At 44.3% G+C, this 20,693-nt stretch overlaps 1 protein-coding gene across 3 annotated transcripts in view; it reads left to right on the top strand.

Moving 5' to 3' along the window:
* Positions 1-20,693, top strand: part of anks1b (ankyrin repeat and sterile alpha motif domain containing 1B) — a 202,697-nt gene that overhangs the window by 86,118 nt on the left and 95,886 nt on the right. For all 3 annotated transcript variants that reach the window (XM_076722032.1, XM_076722031.1, XM_076722030.1), the window contains exons 8-10: positions 91-213; positions 1,068-1,255; positions 5,133-5,264. In XM_076722032.1, coding sequence (XP_076578147.1) covers positions 91-213; positions 1,068-1,255; positions 5,133-5,264 — 443 coding nt within the window. The remainder of the gene's footprint in view (positions 1-90; positions 214-1,067; positions 1,256-5,132; positions 5,265-20,693) is intronic.

Raw genomic sequence — 20,693 nt, 5'->3', positions numbered from 1 at the left:
ATCACCTTCCCCTCCCGTCCTGTGTGTCTTTCTCCTCCTCGCTCTCCATCTTCTTACCCCGTTTCCCCCGTTGTCTCCGTGTCTCTGTAGAATACATGAGTGACGAGATGGAGAGGAGGAGTATCATGGAGGAACCCGTTCGCAAGTGTCCCATCCCTGCACCTCGAACCTCTGTTCCCTCGCCCTCTGCCTCCCCCTCCCTCAGACACAAGAGTGAGTAAAAACACACACATGCAAAATGATGGAACAGCCACAGTACAGTACGTCGGTTCACAACGTGCTCAAAGACAAAGTGGGAGAAAATAAGTCTTTTTTTTTTTTTTTAAAGACTGAAGGCAGCAGGAGAGATTTTAAATAACAGATCACACTGGAAAAAAATCAATTTTGCATGAGGTTCAGAATATGTTTTAAAATACATCTCAATACTTCAAATAGAAAGAAATATACTGGAGGCCAACTCTGCAGAATTAATCCTCCATCTGAAATCTACTTCACGTGGCTGTTTGTGCATTTATATATTCCTCATGTGGTGAAAAAAATATCTTTAAACTTTGTTTGAAGTATCATTCATTTTTGCAATGTGGGCAAACAATGCAATAGAGATCCAGCCGTGGAGAGCAGCTCCTTCAGTGGAGAGCGACAGTTACTACTCCTGTGAGCAGCCATACGTTTTTCCTGTCCAGCGCTGCCCCCTGTGTTGAGGATAGGACACTGCAGCAAGCTGAGCTCCCGCTGATCCACTCTGCTCTCTCACTGACTGTCAGCAGATACCATAATTACCTCTGGGACTCTTAGAGGGGGGTGAGAGAAAGTGATTAGCACAGTTTGCTCCTCAGAATGTGCCTGAATACGACTTTGAACACATCAGCAGTGCAGAAGGGGCTCGGGGGAGGTGCTTTGCAACCATTAGTTCTGTCTTCTTCATCTTGTGTACCGCACAGTGTGTTTTGGTGGTACAGTCTGTTTTGTGTGACCGGTTCTGGCTTCATCCTGATGCTTTAAGGAACTTTGGATGTATTTCTTACTTTTCCCCCCTCCTCTCTCTCTCCTCCTCCTCCTCTCCCCAGACGATGCCGTGACGAGCGAGCTGTCCAAACTGCTCCACGAGATCAAGAAGTGCAGAGACAGGGACTACTCCTTCGAGGAGCTCTGCCACACCATCTCCTCCCACTCCATGGACAGCTTTGGCAGCGGACGGCTCTCTGACGAGGAGCGGCCCGATCGACCCAACGGCACCCTGACCCGAGTCACCAAGGTGAAGGAGTTTGGTGTTTAGGAGAAAGTTACAATGCTGTGTTATCCCTGATCCTGGGTCTGCCAATATCAGAACTTTAGCTGGAAATCAAGTTATTGATTAGTCACCAAGGGTTTAATTGACAGCAGTTTTGCCGTTTATCAGGCAAAAAAGTTGACAATTAGTGGTTTCAGCCTCTTAAATGAGAAGATTTGATGCCTTCCTATGTGTTCTGTCACTGTAAACTGAATGTCATTGGGTTTTTCTGCCGCAGTTGGACAAAATAAGCAAAATGAAGATGTCACCTTGGACTCTCAGTTGCAGCCATATTAAAACTGTTATTTGTGGTTACGGTGTTTTGAATGCCACTTAATAACAGGTTATACAAATGCCAGAAAGCGTTTTGTATCTTTTTATAAAGTGAATTATCGAGGGAGACGATGATGCAAGCATTCACACAAATTGCTCTCTTGCGATGTGGCATTTCAACAAAAACACCTGTCATTTCAAATATGTGCACAGAAACACCTTCACTGCGTGGTGTGTTATCAGTGCCACGCATATGCACAGCCTCTGCATTCTGTCCTTGCATTTGATCATTTGCAGACAGAAAACCCACACAGACCACACGTTTCTGCTGTGTGAAGTGCATGAAAGCAGGCTTTTTTTTCTGTTACACTAAAAGCATTTCCCTATGCATGTCATTTGGCATGATCATTTTTGAGGTTTTATCACACTACAAAGGATCCAGATGTGCCACAGTAACGCATGCGTGAGAGGTACTCATCATAAATGCTTGTACTTTGTCTATTCTGACAACAGGGGGCAGTATGAGATAGACTGATGCTGCTGAGCTGGCTCGTCCAATTCAGTATTCACACGTTGTTGGTGAAACACAGCAGCTTCTGTTTGTTATTTGCCTGAATTTGTTTAGAATTGTAATTATTATTTGTGCTCAAACAGCTGTTCACAGCCTGCAGACATTGTTTTTCTTGACCTTGCTTTCTTCTCATTTGGTGCCTTTTTATACTGAGAAATTGTTAGTCGTTTTCTCTCTCCGTAACGCACACAGAGGATTAGACCTGATAGGTTTGAGGTCCAGTTAGGGGGTGAAACAGCTGACCAGCCAATCACAGCTGCACTTGATTTCTAACATCCAGCGCAGCGTGACCGAGACGTGCTGAGCCTTTTCAATTCCAGCATCCAGGAAGTCAGACGCACCGCAGGACACTGAGGTCATCCATCGCACTGGCCCCCCCACCTGAGCCTTTAGAGACACACATGCGCGCACACACACACACACGCACAGAAGCATCCAAAGACATGCCGTTGTGTGCATCTGCGCTTCTCGCTCGCTTGTTACGGCACGTCTGTTTCCATTTTTCTTTTCCTCCTTCTTGTTCACCAGCATACAGCAACACACACACACACACACACACACACACACACACACACACACACACACACACACACACACACACACACCTCGGTGATGGAATATTGTGACACTGATCAATAGCTCATCATCATTTTCACGTCTGTCATGAGCTCCGTATGAAAGCAAAGCGAGGCTTGTTTACGTACAGTGCAGCAGGTGCTCAAACCTGCTTACACACACATGCGTGTACGTTGAGTGCCCGCGCACACACACACACACGCGCTCACACACACCTCCTCTGACTTAGGCTGTAATTATCTCAATCCATCTTGTCTCTCTCTCTCTCTCTCTCTATAAGTACCAATTTGTATTCCATTACTGACATTCACAGTGTGTATGTGTGTTTATGTGCCCCAAGGCTACTGTCTACCTGTGGCCGGAGCCATTAGTATGTGATTCCATGTGTCTATTTCACATGAATAAAACATGCAGAAACCTACGACAGCGCCTCTCGAACAGACGCGCACACGCATACAGAAAGGACGGTAACGCAGGCTCACCTTGGTACCCGTTGTGTGTAAACCCAGCGATAATGAAGATGCCTGTCTGTGTGTCTTGTATTCAGATGAATACGTCAGTGTGTGTGCTCACTGTTTTGCTAACACTGGTAATATTTTCTGGATATATTCATGCAGTATCTTTGAATTTACCCGTTTTCCTTATGAGCACAAAGGCAGCCACCAATATTTAGTCTTAAATTGATTAATTAGATCATTTTTGTCAGGAAATAGATCATTAACGTACTAACTTGTTGTCCCTGAACCCAACGTGATGTCTTCAGGTTGCTCATTTTGTCCAACTAACAGTCCAGGAGTGTGCGAGTTTCTTAGTCTAATAAATGAATTCACAGTCACATGTGGAAATATTCTGGCTCTACATGCTGTTTTCCACACTGTCTCTCACTTCACATCACATGATTTTTTTTCACGTGTCAATTCTGAACAAGCTTTCACACATAGAAAAGAAAAAAAAAAAACACATCCAAAACACAAAACTCCCAAAATAGTAACCTATCCCTTTAAGGGTTTCACATAGACGTCTAATGTAATATTGATCAGTAATGCAGTCTTCACGAATGAATAATTAATGGTGTCCTTTTTATCGAACACGCTGCTATGTGATTTTTACTGTAATGAAAGGATGTGTCTCTATTGTCTGTGCTTACAGTGCAGTATGTGTGTGTATGTGAGGACTGCAGTCCGCTTTGCATCCATCAATATTCCGGTGTTGCAGAGGGCCCTTTGCAATCTGGAGCGATTGGTGACCTTTTGATTTCAGCTTCATTTTCTGCCTCCATCTCCAGTCTCGCTGTCGCGTTGGCTCTTCCCATCTGTCCTCCCTCCCTCTGTGTCTTCTCTCAGTGTAATTTCTCACATTTTTCTTCTTAAGCCTTTCCATCAAGCACGTCTTCCTGTCTTTAACATGTCCCCAAGTTCCCCCCTGAACCCTCTCCACCTTGTTTTCTCTGCCGTCTCTCTTCGTTCTGAAGGTGGTTTGTCTTCTGTCGTCATCAGACCTCCCTCCGCTCTCTCCCTCTCTTTCCTCCGGTGTTACGTATCAGACACTGCTGTGATATCTGATACGCCTCTATGTTATCTGCCGTGACCTGCGTCCTCTGCTGCATTATATGGTTCACTGAGATATCAGGTGGGCTGCGTGTGCCCTCTGACACCTCATGGCACAGTGCTCATCCACACACCTGGCTCCTGGGAGCCAAAGAGCCCCAGGAAAGGACACAGTGTGCATGAGTGTGTGTTGAAGCTGCAACTTTCCCCTCTCTGGTTAACTCATTGTGGCATCCAGAGAAGCGATGCAAAGCCATTTCTTCTTTAAATGGTGTTTCAGGATTGTTCTTTCAGCAATCATTGAAACTCTCCCAACCAATAAACAAAACCTCAATATGAAGTGAAACGACTAAAAGATGTATTTTTGGCACTTAATTTTAGCTCTGTTATGGTCTCTACCAGCTCCTGACAAAGACTTCTCACTTTTAAGCTGCTAAATGCTCCATAATATTCAGCAGCTAGTCACTATATTTGCCTATCTGTGATTTGGTGCTGGGCGGGAAGCCGACAGTGGGTTTATTGGTGCTTCATCGCTGAACACTGCTGCCTATTGTGGCTGTGAGAGCCGTTAGACTGAACCAAAAGAGTACATTTGTGAGAAACAATGGACTGACAGACTCAGTCAGCAGTCTGCGGAGCTGAGGAGAGCAGCAGAGTCGGGTGATAAATCTATTTGAGTGACCCCTTTGACGTCACACGTTTTCATCTGATCCATCATTATTGTAAAAATATTGATTATAGCAGCTTTTCTTGATGGAGTGTTAAATCCATAAACACACTTTGTTTCAATTCCCAGTCCTTGCGACCTTTGACCTCTTTCCTATCGGTTGCTCATCATGTTGGCGTCCTGGAAGTCGAATAGTTTATTTATTTTTTCCCACCTTTGCGCTCACAGCGGCCGACCCCGCCTCTCCCTCCGGCCCTGGAGGAGGATGAAGCAGAAAAGAGTTGTGGCCCCACTGGATTCTGGGAGTCCCTGACACCCTGCAACGGCTGCCACAACCTGGGCTTTTCCAGCCTGTCACAGGTACACACACACACACACACACACGCACACAGAGCCTGAATGAACCTGCTCAACTCAATTAAATTACAGCAAATATTTTCACTCCAGTATGCATCATCTTTTACAGTGTGCATCTAAAGGGCTTGTATAACACACTCATCATATCACTTCATAATCAACATATAAGTTTGTCACGTGTGGAATAATGCAGTACACACACACACACACACACACACACGCTGCTTCAGTACAGTGAAATTACAGGCTAGTAATATTTCCATTGTTCTGAGTGAATACTTTGACTGTTACCTTGGGAACGCGGCGAATGAGGCAGCTCTGGACGCTCTGCTCAGCATCCGTCCTTTTCTCGTCGCACTCCTGCTTCTGTCTATATTCCACGTTCGCCTTCTTTCTCCTTATTAGAATTCTCAAGAAAATCTCTCCAGTTTTCAAGCTTTTACCTTTTATGAGCAGGACTCGGTTCGTGAACTTTGAATGAATAGCATTCAGCTGAAACGTCTGATTGGATGAGATCACATGAAAGGACGATCATCCCTGTGGGGGGAAATGTGAATGTTGCAGCAGGAAAGGAATACAAAGCAGTGTATGTATATGTGTGACTTTCAGCGTTTGGCTGATATCCTGTTTTGTCGGGGACCAATTTCTTATCCTGTCAGAAAGCTAATGTGAAGCAGTTTTATGTGCACATTATGTCGACAGCTGATCTCTAAGCTCTGATATGCTCCGTGTTTGTATATTGTTAATACCAATTTAAAACCAGAACATTATACACACACATATGCACGAGTGAGAGAATTGCTGTACAGCGTTACAAAAAAAAAGATGAAGAACATCTTCACATATTCATGAGCTTCAGGCCCTCCGCAGTAAGCTGCAGTTGAAAGGATTTTTACTTAAACCTGCAGAGCAGAGCCTTCGTCTTCCCCTTCTGGCAGTGGGAGTAATTACACTGTGGTGCTACCACACTCCCGACAGTAGTTGCCTACTCTGTCACCACCCTTGCTTTCCCTTCAGCCCTGTCAAACCAATCATTAGCTGGGTTTCCATTCATATGTGCAACATTTCAATTTTAACCGAATTTCAAGGAAATCAGCCAAAGAAAATGTGAATTAAGGCATGTTCCCAACCACTGCTGCTCTGGGATGATTAGGAGTTGGTTTGTCATGTTAAGTCTCTGGTCAGAAAGCCTTTAATATGTATGATATGAAACCATCATGTGCAAACCTGAACCTGTGAAAAGATGTAGAAAACGCGACAGAGATGTGACTTTTCTGTTTGTTTCCTTTGTTAATGTGAGGAAGGTTACATCAGATCTGAAACCACTGATACATCAGAGGGGAAAAGGTGTTTCTGTGTCCCATCAAGAGCATTAATTCTTTTGAAAAAGGCGAAAACCACCTAAAGAAAGTGTAAAAACTTTCAAATTTCCCCTTTACATCAACCCTTCCTAATGAGAAACTTCAAAATGCACATGAAAATATGTTGATGGAAACACGGCTTCATTTATATGTAAGTTTCCTGCACTCCAGCTCCATTTAACTTGGTAAATGTGTACACACTTTGTACATATAGTCTTTTTTCCCCATTTGAATCATATATTTTTTCTGTAGTCATTTGAATGTTTTTGCTGTTTAAGTCTTAATATGTTCTCTTATTGAATTTCCCTCAAGGGATTAATAATGTTGATCTTCTAAGTACTTAATTCTGCAATTGGAAAGTGCAAATTCCACACAAAACGAGAGATTTATAACATATTGAAATATATACTGTACTTTAATAGTGCACATTAAAGTACTGCACATTAGTAGTGCAAATCAGCACATATTGCACAGTAAAATGAAAGATTAATACTCTTACTCCACATTGGGTACTGAGCTTAGAGGTTTGTTATGTAATGAGTTGAAACAGAAGCACGTTAGGTCCTAATCTACATGTGGTAAACTAGAGGGGGGACGAAAGCCGAAGCAATACTGGATTTAAAGATGGCAGCTGAGGAGAATTGTGTGGTTTCACAGTCGATCACCTTGACAAATATTTGTAGACTGGCTCCACTGTCATGACAGAAGAAACGAAACAAGTATATTTATTAGCCTGAAGAGAAACTCAGAGCTTAGTTCACTAACTTTAGACCTTTTGTACCTGAGTACACACACTGATATGAGCAGTGTGTTGGATGAATTATAGGAATTAAAGTTTTAATAGATAAAAAACACGCGTTACCTCTCAGTTCCAGTGTGTGAAGTACTTTACCTTTAACCAAACCTCTAGAAAGACGAGCTGAATCCACACTCTCCTCCACCGCCTTGTGTTCCTGCTCCGTCTTTCACTCTTCCTTCCGTCCTTCCTCCCCCCTAAGCCCTCCGTGCTGCCTATATAAATGTGGTTAAGTGTGTGCAGATGAGATTGCTTAGCGGCGAGGTGCATGCTGGCTCAAACAGCAGGACATCTGACATTTACAACACAACAGACCCTCTGTCTTGTACGCTGGCAGCGTGCCGGGCTGACTGGCATGCTGCCTGGAGAGGTTTGCACCTGGATGTGTGTGTGTGTGTGTGTGTGTGTTTGTGTGCGTGTGCTGATATGTTGGTGCATCACAAAAAGGAATATCTGTGCATTTGTTTTTAAATGTGAGCCTGGGGGTGTGCAGAGCATATGTGGTGTTATCCGCTTCGGTGTGTGTGTGCGCCTCTGAATGTGGCGCGCCGTCATTTTGAGTCTGCGTGGGTGGGTTTTAAAGAAGAGGACGGAAAAAAGAAGGAACAGTGTCAGTGAGGAAAGAGTCATTCAGTTGCATAATTAAGTGCTAATTTGCCCTCTGTAATTGTGAATAAACAGAGTTAGTATAAAGACAGAAGCCGGTGCAGCCTGAATGGACAAAGTTTTCCATCCCATCCTATCGTCTCATCGTCCCACATGAGATCTGCCAGCCTCATTCCGCTCTCCTTCTTTTCTGTCATCCCTCTCTATCCCATGTTCACCTCTCCCTCTCTCTGCCGCGTTTATCTTTCACTTTATATCCCAGCAGAAATGTCTTAACCTTTGTTTCGATTGTCAGAGCGCCCAGTTTCCTGGTTGTCCAGCTGTCACTCAAGCCTGTCAGTCAAAGAACTGGACTCGTCTAACAGGCGATGCAGACGAGATCGCTGCTCTGAAAACTTCAGCTAACCGAGATTCACTGCATGAAACAGACAGATCGAGTTCTTTAACATCTGTGTGAAGCCGAGTGGATTTCTGTTCATATCATCTGTATCTTTCACTGGAGAGATCATGCAAAAATGTCATTTTTGTGCCTCAGCAGCTTATTACTCGTCACTTATTTAATCATGAATAATTAATCTGGAGCAGAAGAAACACGCTCTGAGCACCACAGTGACATATTGTCATATCTTCACGTTCATTTGGGGTCATGTTTCTAGCCAAGGCAGTCGCTAACTGTGTGCTGTTGGTGTCACATACAGTTGCACACACTTACATGCAGTTAAGCTTAATAGTACCACAGCGTTTAAGCCATCTAATGCATTACAATATAACAGCACCACAAACTGAATCCTCCTCCTCTGGAAACAGTTTCAGCAAAGACAGAATATAACCTTCATGGCAGCAGTATTTACTGCAGAAGCAGCGTATTAGCCTGCATTAGCTTGAACTCGGTGTATCAAAGAAACTGGAAACTGAGTGTGTGTGTTCCTGTGTTTGTGTTGCATATGTCTGCGTGAGTGTGCACGTGCCTTAGCAGATGCCTGCACAAATCATGTGATTGCTTCTGTGTGTGTAATACTTTACGTTAGATGAGCCAGAAAGAGTGCGCTGTGTTCCAAGCGAATGAATTTCATGTTTCAGTCGTTAGTCTGTCACATGTTTGTGTGTGTGCGTGTGCGCGTACGTGCCTGCATAAGGACGCGTCCCTCGCTGTGAATTTGCCTCCACGGGTTTCCTCCCACCCTTCCCATGTGGACGTCGACTGACGCCGCAGCGTGCGTGGAGGAGGTTTCCTCCGCGCCGCTGACTTGAACAAAGACGCTCAGACCTCACTTGCGGAAACCTTGAAAGCAAACCAGAGAATGAAAGGGGAGAAGGATAATGAACGAACGCAACACAAAGATTCAAGTGGAGAGAGGTCGGCCGGGTTGCCAGGCAACCCAGAAATTCATGCCATATCAGGCGTGGGATGTCCACCATTGACAAATCTCGGTCGCCATCAGCGCAGGTGCGTCAGAGTGCCGCGCAAACACACGCACGCTGGCACACGTCAGCGTTTCCCGGCTGCGTGTCCAAGCTTCATTCCCCCCCTTTTCACCACCTGAACGTCTTCCTTCCTGTTTTAGTCTCTCCTCAGACTTCCCCCTCAGATTTCTCTTTCTCCAGCTCTCTTTTCCTCTCTCGAGTGGGTGGCTGCTGACCTTTAGCGTCCTCAGCCCGCTGAGTTTTGGAGACGGGGGTGGGGGTGGGGGGTGGGTCAATGTCACACTTGGCGGAGGTTAAGATCAGAAACCTGTGAGGGCCCTCGAGGATGTTCAGGGGCCTCACAGGACGGCGTTTCTGAGACGTCAGGGATTATGTGGAGAGTTTCTAAGCCTGTAAATGGAGCTCATATATTCTGTGGGAGGGTGACGTTATCGATCTGGCGCTTTGTTTGATTAGTTCAATATTGTTGAGAGTTTTGCTGCAGAAATAATGCCATTAAAGTAATAGTTTGAGTAGCTGTTTGTGGCTGCGTCTCGAATCACTCCCCTGTCCGCTCGTTCACTCCTTTCTTAAATAATGGACACATTAAGTTCGGATTTCTGACACTTGCAGCACTTATCATCATTCTGACACTCGGGCAGCCTTTCAGCTGCTGTCAATCAAACACAGACACGCCCCCTCCGGCCTCGCTGAGATGAAGAAGTGGATTTCTGATATTTCTCGAAACACCTTTCTTCGTTTTAATAATGAAAGCTATGAACACTAAATTTAAAAAAAAGCACACTGACTGACATTATTTTTCACCACAAAACCCAACATCCTGTTTCAAATGGAAATACTCACTTCAAGGAATCAATTATATTGTTTTATGGTCATTCTTCATTTCATGGTTTGTCATAATGTTTACAAGCATCTCTTTATCTACATAAAACTAAAGTAAAGTAAATGCAGTTTACCACATAAGACATGTCAGTTTCTTTCAAGAACATCAGCAGGACATCATCAGATAGCCGTTGAGAAACAATTATTTGACTGAAAACTATTCAGACGATCATTTAATCCTGTCAATCGGGATTTCATGCATTTTTGTCACACATTAAAACACAGTGAATGTCTTAATAGTTCAAACTGATGGTTGAATAAAACTAGTCTTTTGATAATGTCGCTTGGACCTAATGTGCATTTTTCACTATTTTATGAACCAGTCTACAGATGAATGGTCACTCGCAGTCCTGGTTGAGTCTTCTGACAGTTCATGTGCTTTTATCCAGCGGAGAGCTTATTTATTTGGGTAAAAGATGTGATTTTTAATTTCTCAAGGATGTTTCTGTCTTTGTTCTGTTAATTATATCTCTCACGTAATTATTAATTTTATTAGCTGAAAACACACATGAAACCTCCTGCTCTCCGTCTCTGCAGCTCTGCACTCTGCACTCTGCACTCGTTCATGACTTTATGCCCTGCAGACTCTGCAGCTATCGCCTTCAACGCACACCTACAGTATGGCGGTTTGACAGAAATAGATTGGCACACACATCCAGTATGCTGCCCTTTAGTACTCGGAGATGCTCCCTGTGTGTGTTTGTGTAGTCTGACATCCTGCTGATCTTCTTGTCCTTGAGGTAAACAGGAAAAGGGAGAAAAGATTGGAGAAGGAGGAGTAGGAGCCAGGAAAAAGTACATTCCACAGTATTACTACTACTACTACTACTACTACTACTACTACTACTACTACTGTGTATTACAACACAACAGCCATGCCACTGGTGTTGAGGTGCTCTTGAGCCAGGCAGTCAAGCCTAAAGTGCCTTTGGAGCACCAACAGAATGGTGGAATGTGTGCGATCATTTAGCGGTGATGCGTCGAAACCAAGTTAACATCCCAGGGATTAACGTGCAACACACACACACACACACACACACACACACACACACACACACACACACACACACACACACACACACACACACACACACACACAGGTGACAGAGGGAGATAAAGGGAACATTTGCTTCTTGTGTATTTCTGTGTAAATGAATTAAAGAAGTTGTAATTAGGCTTTTCTGCCCCCGTGTTTAAAAAGGACAAACAAGAAAGGTGATTTGCTTGGTTCATATTTAAAGAAAATTCATTGCGCACATGCACATAACTGTGGAGTTAATATTTCATATGAGTCACTCTATTGTGGCCCCAGATGACTTGTAAATATTCACAGCTAATGGTGTTTGCACACAGTTACTGTTTGTCCTCCTCCTCTTGCTCCTGGCAACACGGTCATCGAAAGACAGAGCTCGTTGTAATAAGTTTTTGTCATTTTGAGTGATTTATTCACAACTAACAGGTTTGTTGAGAGATACGGAGGCTGCAGCAGGGTGATGTAACTGTGCCCCACAGGGATCAATAAAGTTGAATTTGATTCAATCACAAAGGATTTATGAGTCACCAGAAAAGAGCGGGTCACTGTTGAAGCAGTACTGCAGTGTTTCAGGACATATGCTTATTTATTTTCTTGCTGAAATTTACACGAGGAGATTGATGCGCTACACCTACAGCCAGCAGCCAGTTAGCATAGCTTAGCATTAAGGCTAGAAGCTGGGGGGGGGGCACAGTTAGTCTGGCTTTGTCCAGCAAGGGTTCAACATCACCCCGTGTTTACAGCCATGTTAGCAGCTCTTTGAGGCTGCACTTAGCGACATGAACGCCATCATGAGCATCTTAGTTAATCATGTTGAAAGCTAACGTTTGTTAATTAGCATGGAACACAGAGTGCAGCTGAGGCTTATGGGAGTGTGATTAGTTTTACAGGTATTTGAGACATGTCGACCGACTGGCTGACTGACCAACATTGCCACCTTATGGCTAAAAATCTGCCTACCTGTACCTCTAAAGCTAACTCAGAGATAAGATGAGATAAGCTAACCATCTTCTGGCTGTAGCTTCATATTTAACCGACAGACATGAGAGTGCTGCTGATTAGCACTTTCCCCAAATGTCAAACTATTATGTGAAGACCATATGTGGAGAGCCCAGCAGCTATAAATGAAGACAATTTGAAAAGTCACAGGAAGTTCCAGGAGGCACTCGTCTTGTTGCTGAGCTGCGGTTTAATGCCAGGGACCTTGTATTTTCTTTCCAGACGTGCGTCATGTGGCAGTTCAGTGGTGCTTCGCAGGTTTCTCAAGGAGAACGACTTTGTGACAGATAATTTGAGGTCTAATGTTCCAATTCATTCTCCTCTTTCTGACCTTGTTCTTCATTCACCTGATGTGGCTTTTTTCATTCTTTCATCATTTTCTTTATCTCTCTCTCTGGCTGAATTGAACATCTATAGGTGATTCATTACAGATATTGACTGTTTGCCTATGTGTCATGTATATTGTAGATTTTTACTGGTTAAAATGACAGTTACTGAACCCACAGCATTGTACCTCTGTCAAGAACAGCCTCAAAACATTGCAAACTATGTTTCACTACCTCTAAAACAAAGCCCATCAAAACAAGGGCAGATCAGCTGTCATGCTGTGCTGTTGGCACATCAGGCATCAGTGAGTGTGTTCAAGATCGCTGTAAATCTGACGGGAGCCGTAAACATCCTCTAAAGCAATTCCCTGTATCATGATTGAGATATAAAAAGCAGAGTTACCCATAAAAGTAATAAATAGGAAGTCATTTTTAGCACTCTGAGCTGCCACTAAACGTGCTGCCTGGTCGGCAAAGAACGAGGAAAAGTCATGCAGTAAAACAGTCACAGAGTGGCTCTTCATTTCATTATTTGATGGTTTTTAATTACCTTTTATGGAGTAAGTAAAAATCGAGCTTAAAAAAAAATCTCTCACCCAAAAATCTGGGCTAAAATTGGATTGTGAGATTAAGATTTGCAGCGTGAACATTCTGTATTTCCAGTTTTTCTCAGCCACTTTCTGGCTGATCTGCAGCAAACAGAGAGAAACAGATGAATGTTTTAATGCATGAAGCGAATCCAAGAGGAAGTTAGTTCAAACCCATCTGGTCTGCTACATAGAATATGTTGATGTATACTAGAAATTCACATTGCAAAGACAAGTGAAAAATCATAGAAACGTGTTTTCCTTCCTGCAGAAGTGATCACAAGACACATTTGTGACGCATGAACAACAAAGACTAACTAGAAATGGAAAACTTCACATGACTTTGATGTTCGTGAGTGGGAATCCTCATCACGTGACGTCCTCTGTGACACAGCGCAAACCGCTGCAAAGAAGCTCAAACTCCCCTGCTAGAGTTTTTAATGCATTTGGCTGGCTTTGACTGCAGTTCAGTGGAGATGCTGGTGCAGGAATTCGGGCCATCACATACTGTACAGAGAGAAATATGCAGCTGAGCAGCTCTCCATCACTTCCTCCAGAGTTGTCAAGCTTGGAGTTAAACGCAGTGAAAGTCGGGTCACGCAGCAGCGGCTCTCTGTCGGCAGCCTCTTGCTCTGGCTGGCTGCCGTGTCTGTGGGATTAAGCGTGGAGCCAAGGGAAGCCACAGTTTGAGCTGTGCTCAATACAGAAGCCATCATGGAGAATATGAAGGGTGTTATTTTCTGAGGAGTGACTGTCAGTGTCCCATGGGTGGCTCTGCTAGCTGATTTCTGTGGGCTTAGCCAGCCATGGAGGGAAATCCAATTCTGCAAGGCAATCCCTGCTCCGCTCTGACCAACCTGCACCTCTCTCTCTGTTTCCCTCTCTCATCTTTTATGCCGCTGTATTCCTCATCTCTTTTTTCTGCCATTAACCCTTTTACCTCTCCCTTTCTTGGCTCGGTTCACAGTTTTGGAAATACGCTTATTGGCTTTCTTCAAATAGTTTTGCCTGACTTTGTTCGAACTGGAAAAAGAAGTCTAAATTTGAGAAAGGTGCATCTTTTTTTAAACAGGAATGTATGAATGACAGTCTGGTTGTAGATAACGTGATGTGCCCATTGTTTGTTACACAGAACCATCTGGGAAGTTGTCAATGTTTGGAAACAGGCAGGTGCTGTTGAAAAAGTACTTGACAGGTGATTGGATGAACCATCATTCAACTATATGTTCGGCCGCAAGCGCACAACTTGAAGCAGGATGGATTCATGGCGTGATTTCGTATGAGCTCGTGAGTCCAGCTGCTGCCAGGTGAGGCTTTAGAGAAGTTGGACGCAGTGACTGTGAGCAGCTTCCTGAAGTCTTGTCATCGCAGTGAGGCTGCCAAGTTGGAAGCGTTGAGGGCTGATGGATAAACTGCTGATGGTTTGGAAAAAGCCGCAGAACTAATGACATTTCCGTCAGACTCAGCTGTACTTGATGTTTAGTGCTAATTAGCGTGCGAGGGAAGAAAGCTTGTTTTGTCTTGCATATTAGCCTGAATTGAGGGGTGAGCTGTCATTTGCCTCCTCTCATTTTTTTTGTAAATGCTGCAATTTTCCTTCATGTTCCCTCTCAGTGTTTTGGTCAGTTTGTCTCTCCAGTGCTGTCCTCTTGTGACTGCACCTCTCTCTCCGTCTCCCCCCTCGCTGAGGGCCTCAGAGGGCCCATTGTCCTCTCTGGTGTCCACCCCTCCCTTTTTTCTCTAATCAAATAGCCTCCATGAGGAAATGCCAGCAAATTATAGTCTCTATTCATATCTGATGGCCTATGAACCTGATTCTCAGTGTGTGAGGCAGAGGGCGGGGCTGTGTTACACTACAGGGTTAAAACAGACCGAGAGACTTAAGGCTGTCAGGTAGAAGTTCCTCAGACGTGACCAAAGCGACTGCCCGTTTCCTATTTGGGCTATCAGCCCCACACACACACATACACACACACACACACACACACACGCCATACACACACTGTATGATACAAGCAGACTCATTTATGCGTGGAAACACACAAAATAGCATGCACATAAGCTCTCACATGATCCCACACGTTAACTATAACTGCTGCAAGCAGACAGACACGTACAAACCCCACATAGATATAATCACACACCGTTACACACAGTCCTTTGGTCACATGTGCAGGCGCCATCACACACTCACACACACACACATGCTCAGACGTTTAATCTGGCTGCTGCAGTTGGACGGGAGCGGCGTACGACCTGCTAATTAGTGGCCAGAGGAGGCCTCTGTTTGTCTGCTCTCTTCCTGTGCAGCTCAGACACAAGTTTCTCTGTGTCCTATCTCTGCCCTGGAAGAAAGAGAGGGAGGGAGGGAGGGAGGGTGGAGGGCGAGGGAGGGAAATGAATGAAGACCGAGTGTGTTTGTTTGTTGGGAGGACTGCGCGTATCGAACCAAGCGAAGCCGTTTCTCTTGCTTCATAAAGCCGTCTGACCCCCTCCAGGGCTGAAGAGGAGGAAGACTGAGGATACGTCAAGATACCAGGTAGCTAAACCTGTTGTCACACCGCCGGATTTATTCCATCTCCAGGTTTTGGTTTGCTCCCAGGCTTCACTGCGGCCTTGAGCATTAGAGACTGTCCTGCTCGTGATGGAGTGCAAACTAGTTTTCCGCTGGCTCAAACTTTAAGGTCGTCGCTCACCTCGATGCAGCCGAATTGGATATTTGGCCATTTCTCTTCGCACTGTCGTGTGTGTGAGAAGTCAAGCATGTTGCCTTTACTTGACTTGCATATCTGTGTGTGTGTGAGTGAGGAAGTCCCTGCTCCAAACTCTCTGCACTCCCACTTCCTCTGCTTCCCTTCCTCAGTACGAACTCATTTTCCTCTTCCCGCTCTGTCTCTGTCTCGTGCTCGTCTCCTCGGAGTTCACTGACAGTCTGAAGTAAGTGTTGAGTTGGATCCTGGCGTCCTTTGATCTACCTGTGTGTTTTCTCCTCCTTCCCTTTTCTCTCTCTGTCCTTACCCTTGGCGATGGGCTTTGTAACTCCAGCTTTAACCTTGTCCGCTCTCTTTCTGTTTCTCTCTAAGCTGGTGGGATGGAAGCTGGAGATTTAGAGTAACAGGGATAATGAAAGATGATGTAGAAGTAGTGATAAAAGGTGGGGAAGAATAGATGGAGCTCATGGCGGGAGAAGAAGAAATTAATTTACACCTTATGGGTGATTCCTCATATCTGTCCTTTTAAAGATCATTTCAGGCACATTTCTTATTAATTTCCTGCTTTTTTGTCTTTGTCTTTTCCTCTCTCTCCTTTAATTTGCATTTTTTCGTTTCTCCCTGTAGACGCTGCAGAGGAATCTCGTTCTTCAGTGCTTCTATTAATGATGCTGTTGTACCTGTGGCATTTTAAAACTTCCGAATTTCATCGTTAATTTATCGTGACATCTTGGTAATTGCTGTAAACAAACGAGACCGTGCTTGAGAAGATCGGTAGCCTCAGTCTCGCTTTCATCAGAACTATTAGAGCTGATGTTTAACTTTCACATAAGGACGTGCATTTTCTATTAACCCTGTCACTTCCTGTTGCAAAGACGATTGTTTCGCTTGTTTCTGTTTCCATTTGAATCTGTGTTAACCTCCAGTGACTCGCACACTTTATCTCTGTGTTCTGAAGAACTGCTCCCTCTTCCAGCTTCGTGCCATGAAGCAATCTATTGCGTTTCCTGCCTGTAACACACACACACACACACACACACACACACACACACTCCCTCCCCTATCCTTATTTTCAAAGACTTACTTTCTTACTTTAACTGCATTAGTGATACGTGTGTGTGTGTGTGTGTGTGTGTGTCGGTGTCGGTGTCGGTGTCGGTGTCGGTGCGTCGAAGGGCTGATGGTACAGTGAGAGGACAGGATTTGTAGTGAGAGCACAGCTCGAACAGTTTAAAATCACTCTGATTTGTGGTGATTTCAGTTTCAGTCAGACTTTGGATGGAGTTGTTTTGAGTGCACGGCTCCATTGCTGCATGCATGCGGATCTCGTACCTGCTCAGCACTGGCATTTGAAAATAAGGGAAATTTCCCTGCATTTTGCCCTGGTCCTCGTACCGCTTCTTACAATGAACTCTAAGAGGAGACTCACCACGAGGCGACGAATTGATTAAAAATATCAGAGCAGCAAGGACTGGGTCAACGAGTTCCTTCATGAAGTGACTACAGTTAGGTGGTCAGAATCAGATCCCTGGTTGAAAATGGCATGCTGTTAACATCCCTGCTTTATATAAATGAAAACACAATTATGCATTACTTGATACTATATTATTTGAAGGATATGTACACATTGTGTAAACATTAGGATTCAGTGGTGATGTTGAGAAAAGCTACTGGCAAGAGAGACAAATGGAAGGAGAGGGCGATGCAGTTATTGGTGGAGCGTGTTTCTGCACCTTTCTGCACGCTTATAATTGTCTGATTTGTCGCTTTTCCCTCAGTGTCACTAAAATCCATGTGATATGTTTTACAAAAAGCATGACTTTGACTGACGTTGCTCTTCATTAATTACAGGTGAGCCTCCTCCGAAGTAAATAAATGTAGTTTTTAGACAGGAATGGTCACAGTTATCATGCACTTGCGTACTTGTTTAAGGCTGATTAGAAACCCAGTTAGATGTACTCCTGCATCTGTACATGGTCTCCTGCAGGAGAAATATAGTGGGAAATCAGGTTAGTGTTGAAAGCAAGTGCATGTTAACACACTGTATGAGAAACAGTATAATGGCTTGATGAGAATACCAGTCTTGATGATCTGCAATCACAATTATGCCAAAGTCTCAGAATGAATGTCAAGATGATTCATTGCAACTTTAATCTGAGCTGTCAGATGAGATTATAATTTGGAGTAGACTTTTTATGTCTCTGAACCGTCTGTTGAACTAGCAGCAGGTCTTAACGGCTTCATCAGAGCGCTCTGAGCCTTTCCATCAGCTCTGGGGGGGTGAAATCTGCCGCTAACCAGGTCGTCACGTCCAATCAGCATCAGCTGAGGCGGGGCCACCTGCGGAGCGAAAGCATAAAAGACCGACTGGATGTCCATTAACTCCTAATGGCGGTCTAATTGAGTGCTGATGGCGATCAAAAGGGGGGGTGGGGGGTCGGGCGAGGGGGGGCGCTGTAGTTTATAGGCCTTTTAAAAAAGTGCAGTGTAAAATAAGGCTGTGATTGAGTGCAGAGGGTGTAAGTGAGAGAAATCATCAAGGGACTGATTGCTCTGTCAACCACAATGATTAATCCATTCTGAGTGTGCTCTGTGCCTGATTGATGGCCCGGTGCAGTCTGGGTAATGTAGTAGCAGATGATGACAGGAAGAGGAACGGCCGCTGAACAAGGAAAAGAAGGTCGAGGGAGGGCGAAGGAGGAAAAGGCAGTCAGAGGGTTGAGAGCAGGCGTAGCCACACCCACAGCGTACTGCCATGGTGACAAGTTTACCACTGATCCCATTAGAGAGGGTACAACCAGGGGCAGGTTGCCAAGTGACGCTCCAGAAATGATGATGGAGCATTGCGTTGTGGGAAAAAGGCAGATATCCAGAGGCTGCGTCGCTGGAAAGAACTGTTTTGTCTCTTTGGCTGAAATGGCGCTCGCCCCCGTAACCTTTTCCCTTGCTTCACATCACTCAGTCTTGTTTTTCATTCTTTCTGGGTACACATCTGCCTCAGAGATAAGGGACCTTTTGGTCCTCAACTCTCTCTCTGAGCCCTTTGGGGCTCAACCTTTTCACCAATGCTGCAACAAAGTGCAATCTGAAATTTTTGTGAAATACCCAAAGAGAAGGCTGTTATATAAAGGTCCCAGAGAAACGTCTCCCGCTCCTCATCTTACTCTGAATTAATCACCTCCAAATGTTTCTTTCAAAATGCTGCAAGTCCCTGTTGGCAAAAATCATTGATGTATTTCATTTCGTATGCAAATTACAATTTAGGCGTTTGCAGACACTCTATTCAGAGAGACTAACAATCAGCTTAACAAACAAGAAGTGCAACAGCATTAATTAAGAGAAGTAAAGCAACAACATCGTTCCCATTAGCAGCCTGGCGATGTGCTGTCAGACGAATGGTTTTCCACCTGTATCAGAAAATGGATAGAGTCTGTAAAATTTAACAGATCATACATTTTCATTTAACCTCCATAAGACTGGTAAACTGGTAAAGCCAGGGGAAATAACAGGGATGCAGCTGCAGCAGTCAGACCTGCGGATTAGACGACCTGCAGTCGAATGGACTTTTCGGTGAAGCTGCGTCTGATCCCACAAAGGTTGTAGAGATCAAATCTGCAGGATCAGGTGGTGGCTGCTCTGTGGACCGCTCGGCACAGTTGTTTGTTGAGGATCAAACTGAGGTTAGCGGTGGATGGTGGAGATTTTTGGAGAAACAGATTCAGACTCAACTGAAACTCAGAGCAGAAGCACACCTGTTTCCTCTTCAGAGCCAAAGAGGAGGTCATCATCTCCGCTGATTAACGAGCAGTTTACATGGTGACATTTTGCTTTAACTCAGCAGATGTAAGCATAAAAGAGCAAAATCAGATGCTAGAACATTTGCAATATCGCTCTAACTTGAAAAGGTCGACGTCAAACCATTTTGAATAAGTTGAGCAGGAGAACTTTACCTCCAGCTGCAGGGCACTGCTCAAAGGGCTGCAGAGTGGATGGAGGCTCGTTGGAGTTTAAGAGCATAGCAGAGAAACTCAGAGAAAGAGATTAAGCATCCAGATTCACTCGTATTAAACCACCTGATTACACCCTGTAGTCTCATGCTCTGCCCTCGTGTGTCTGGTTTCCTGAAGACAAACACAAACAGCAGAGTGCTTTGTTTCAGTTTTCCTTTTTTTGTCACGTTTGAGAAACCTCCTTGTTGGGACTGAAAGCCTTTTAAACGTGTTTCAAACAAAAACGGCTCATTGTAAAACAATTCCAGCTGCCAACTGGATTCGCTCAGCCAGCAGCTGAGACAAAATAGACGCCGTTCCGACTTTAAGCTCTGCTGCTGTTGTGTTTTGGACAGTTTTGCGCCCTGTTTTCTCAGCGGTTGTTTTTCTCTTTTTGAAATTCATTCACAGCATGTGATGAGACCTTGAAGCTGTTTCACTGTCCAAGGACAGATATTAACAACAACAAGCACCTCTGTTATGATTTAGGAAGGTAATGAATGGAAATGCAACTATTCTATCTCACATTTTAAGGGTGTACATTATAAAACATATCTTAGAAATATGTGCTTTTTAGCAACACATTACATAAAAACCTTAAACCTTAAAATGGCTGCCTAATTTTTCAGAAAATTGCAGCAATTTCGCGACAATCTGATGTTCATTAAAGGCACTTGGACGCTTGACAACAAGCAAATCAACATAAGATCGCCTGTG

This window comes from Chaetodon auriga, chromosome 22 (genome assembly GCF_051107435.1).
Source record: "Chaetodon auriga isolate fChaAug3 chromosome 22, fChaAug3.hap1, whole genome shotgun sequence".
Taxonomy (NCBI): domain Eukaryota; kingdom Metazoa; phylum Chordata; class Actinopteri; order Chaetodontiformes; family Chaetodontidae; genus Chaetodon; species Chaetodon auriga.
The sequence above is the reverse complement of the archived record's forward strand: the minus strand, read 5'-3'. Positions and strand labels throughout refer to the sequence as shown.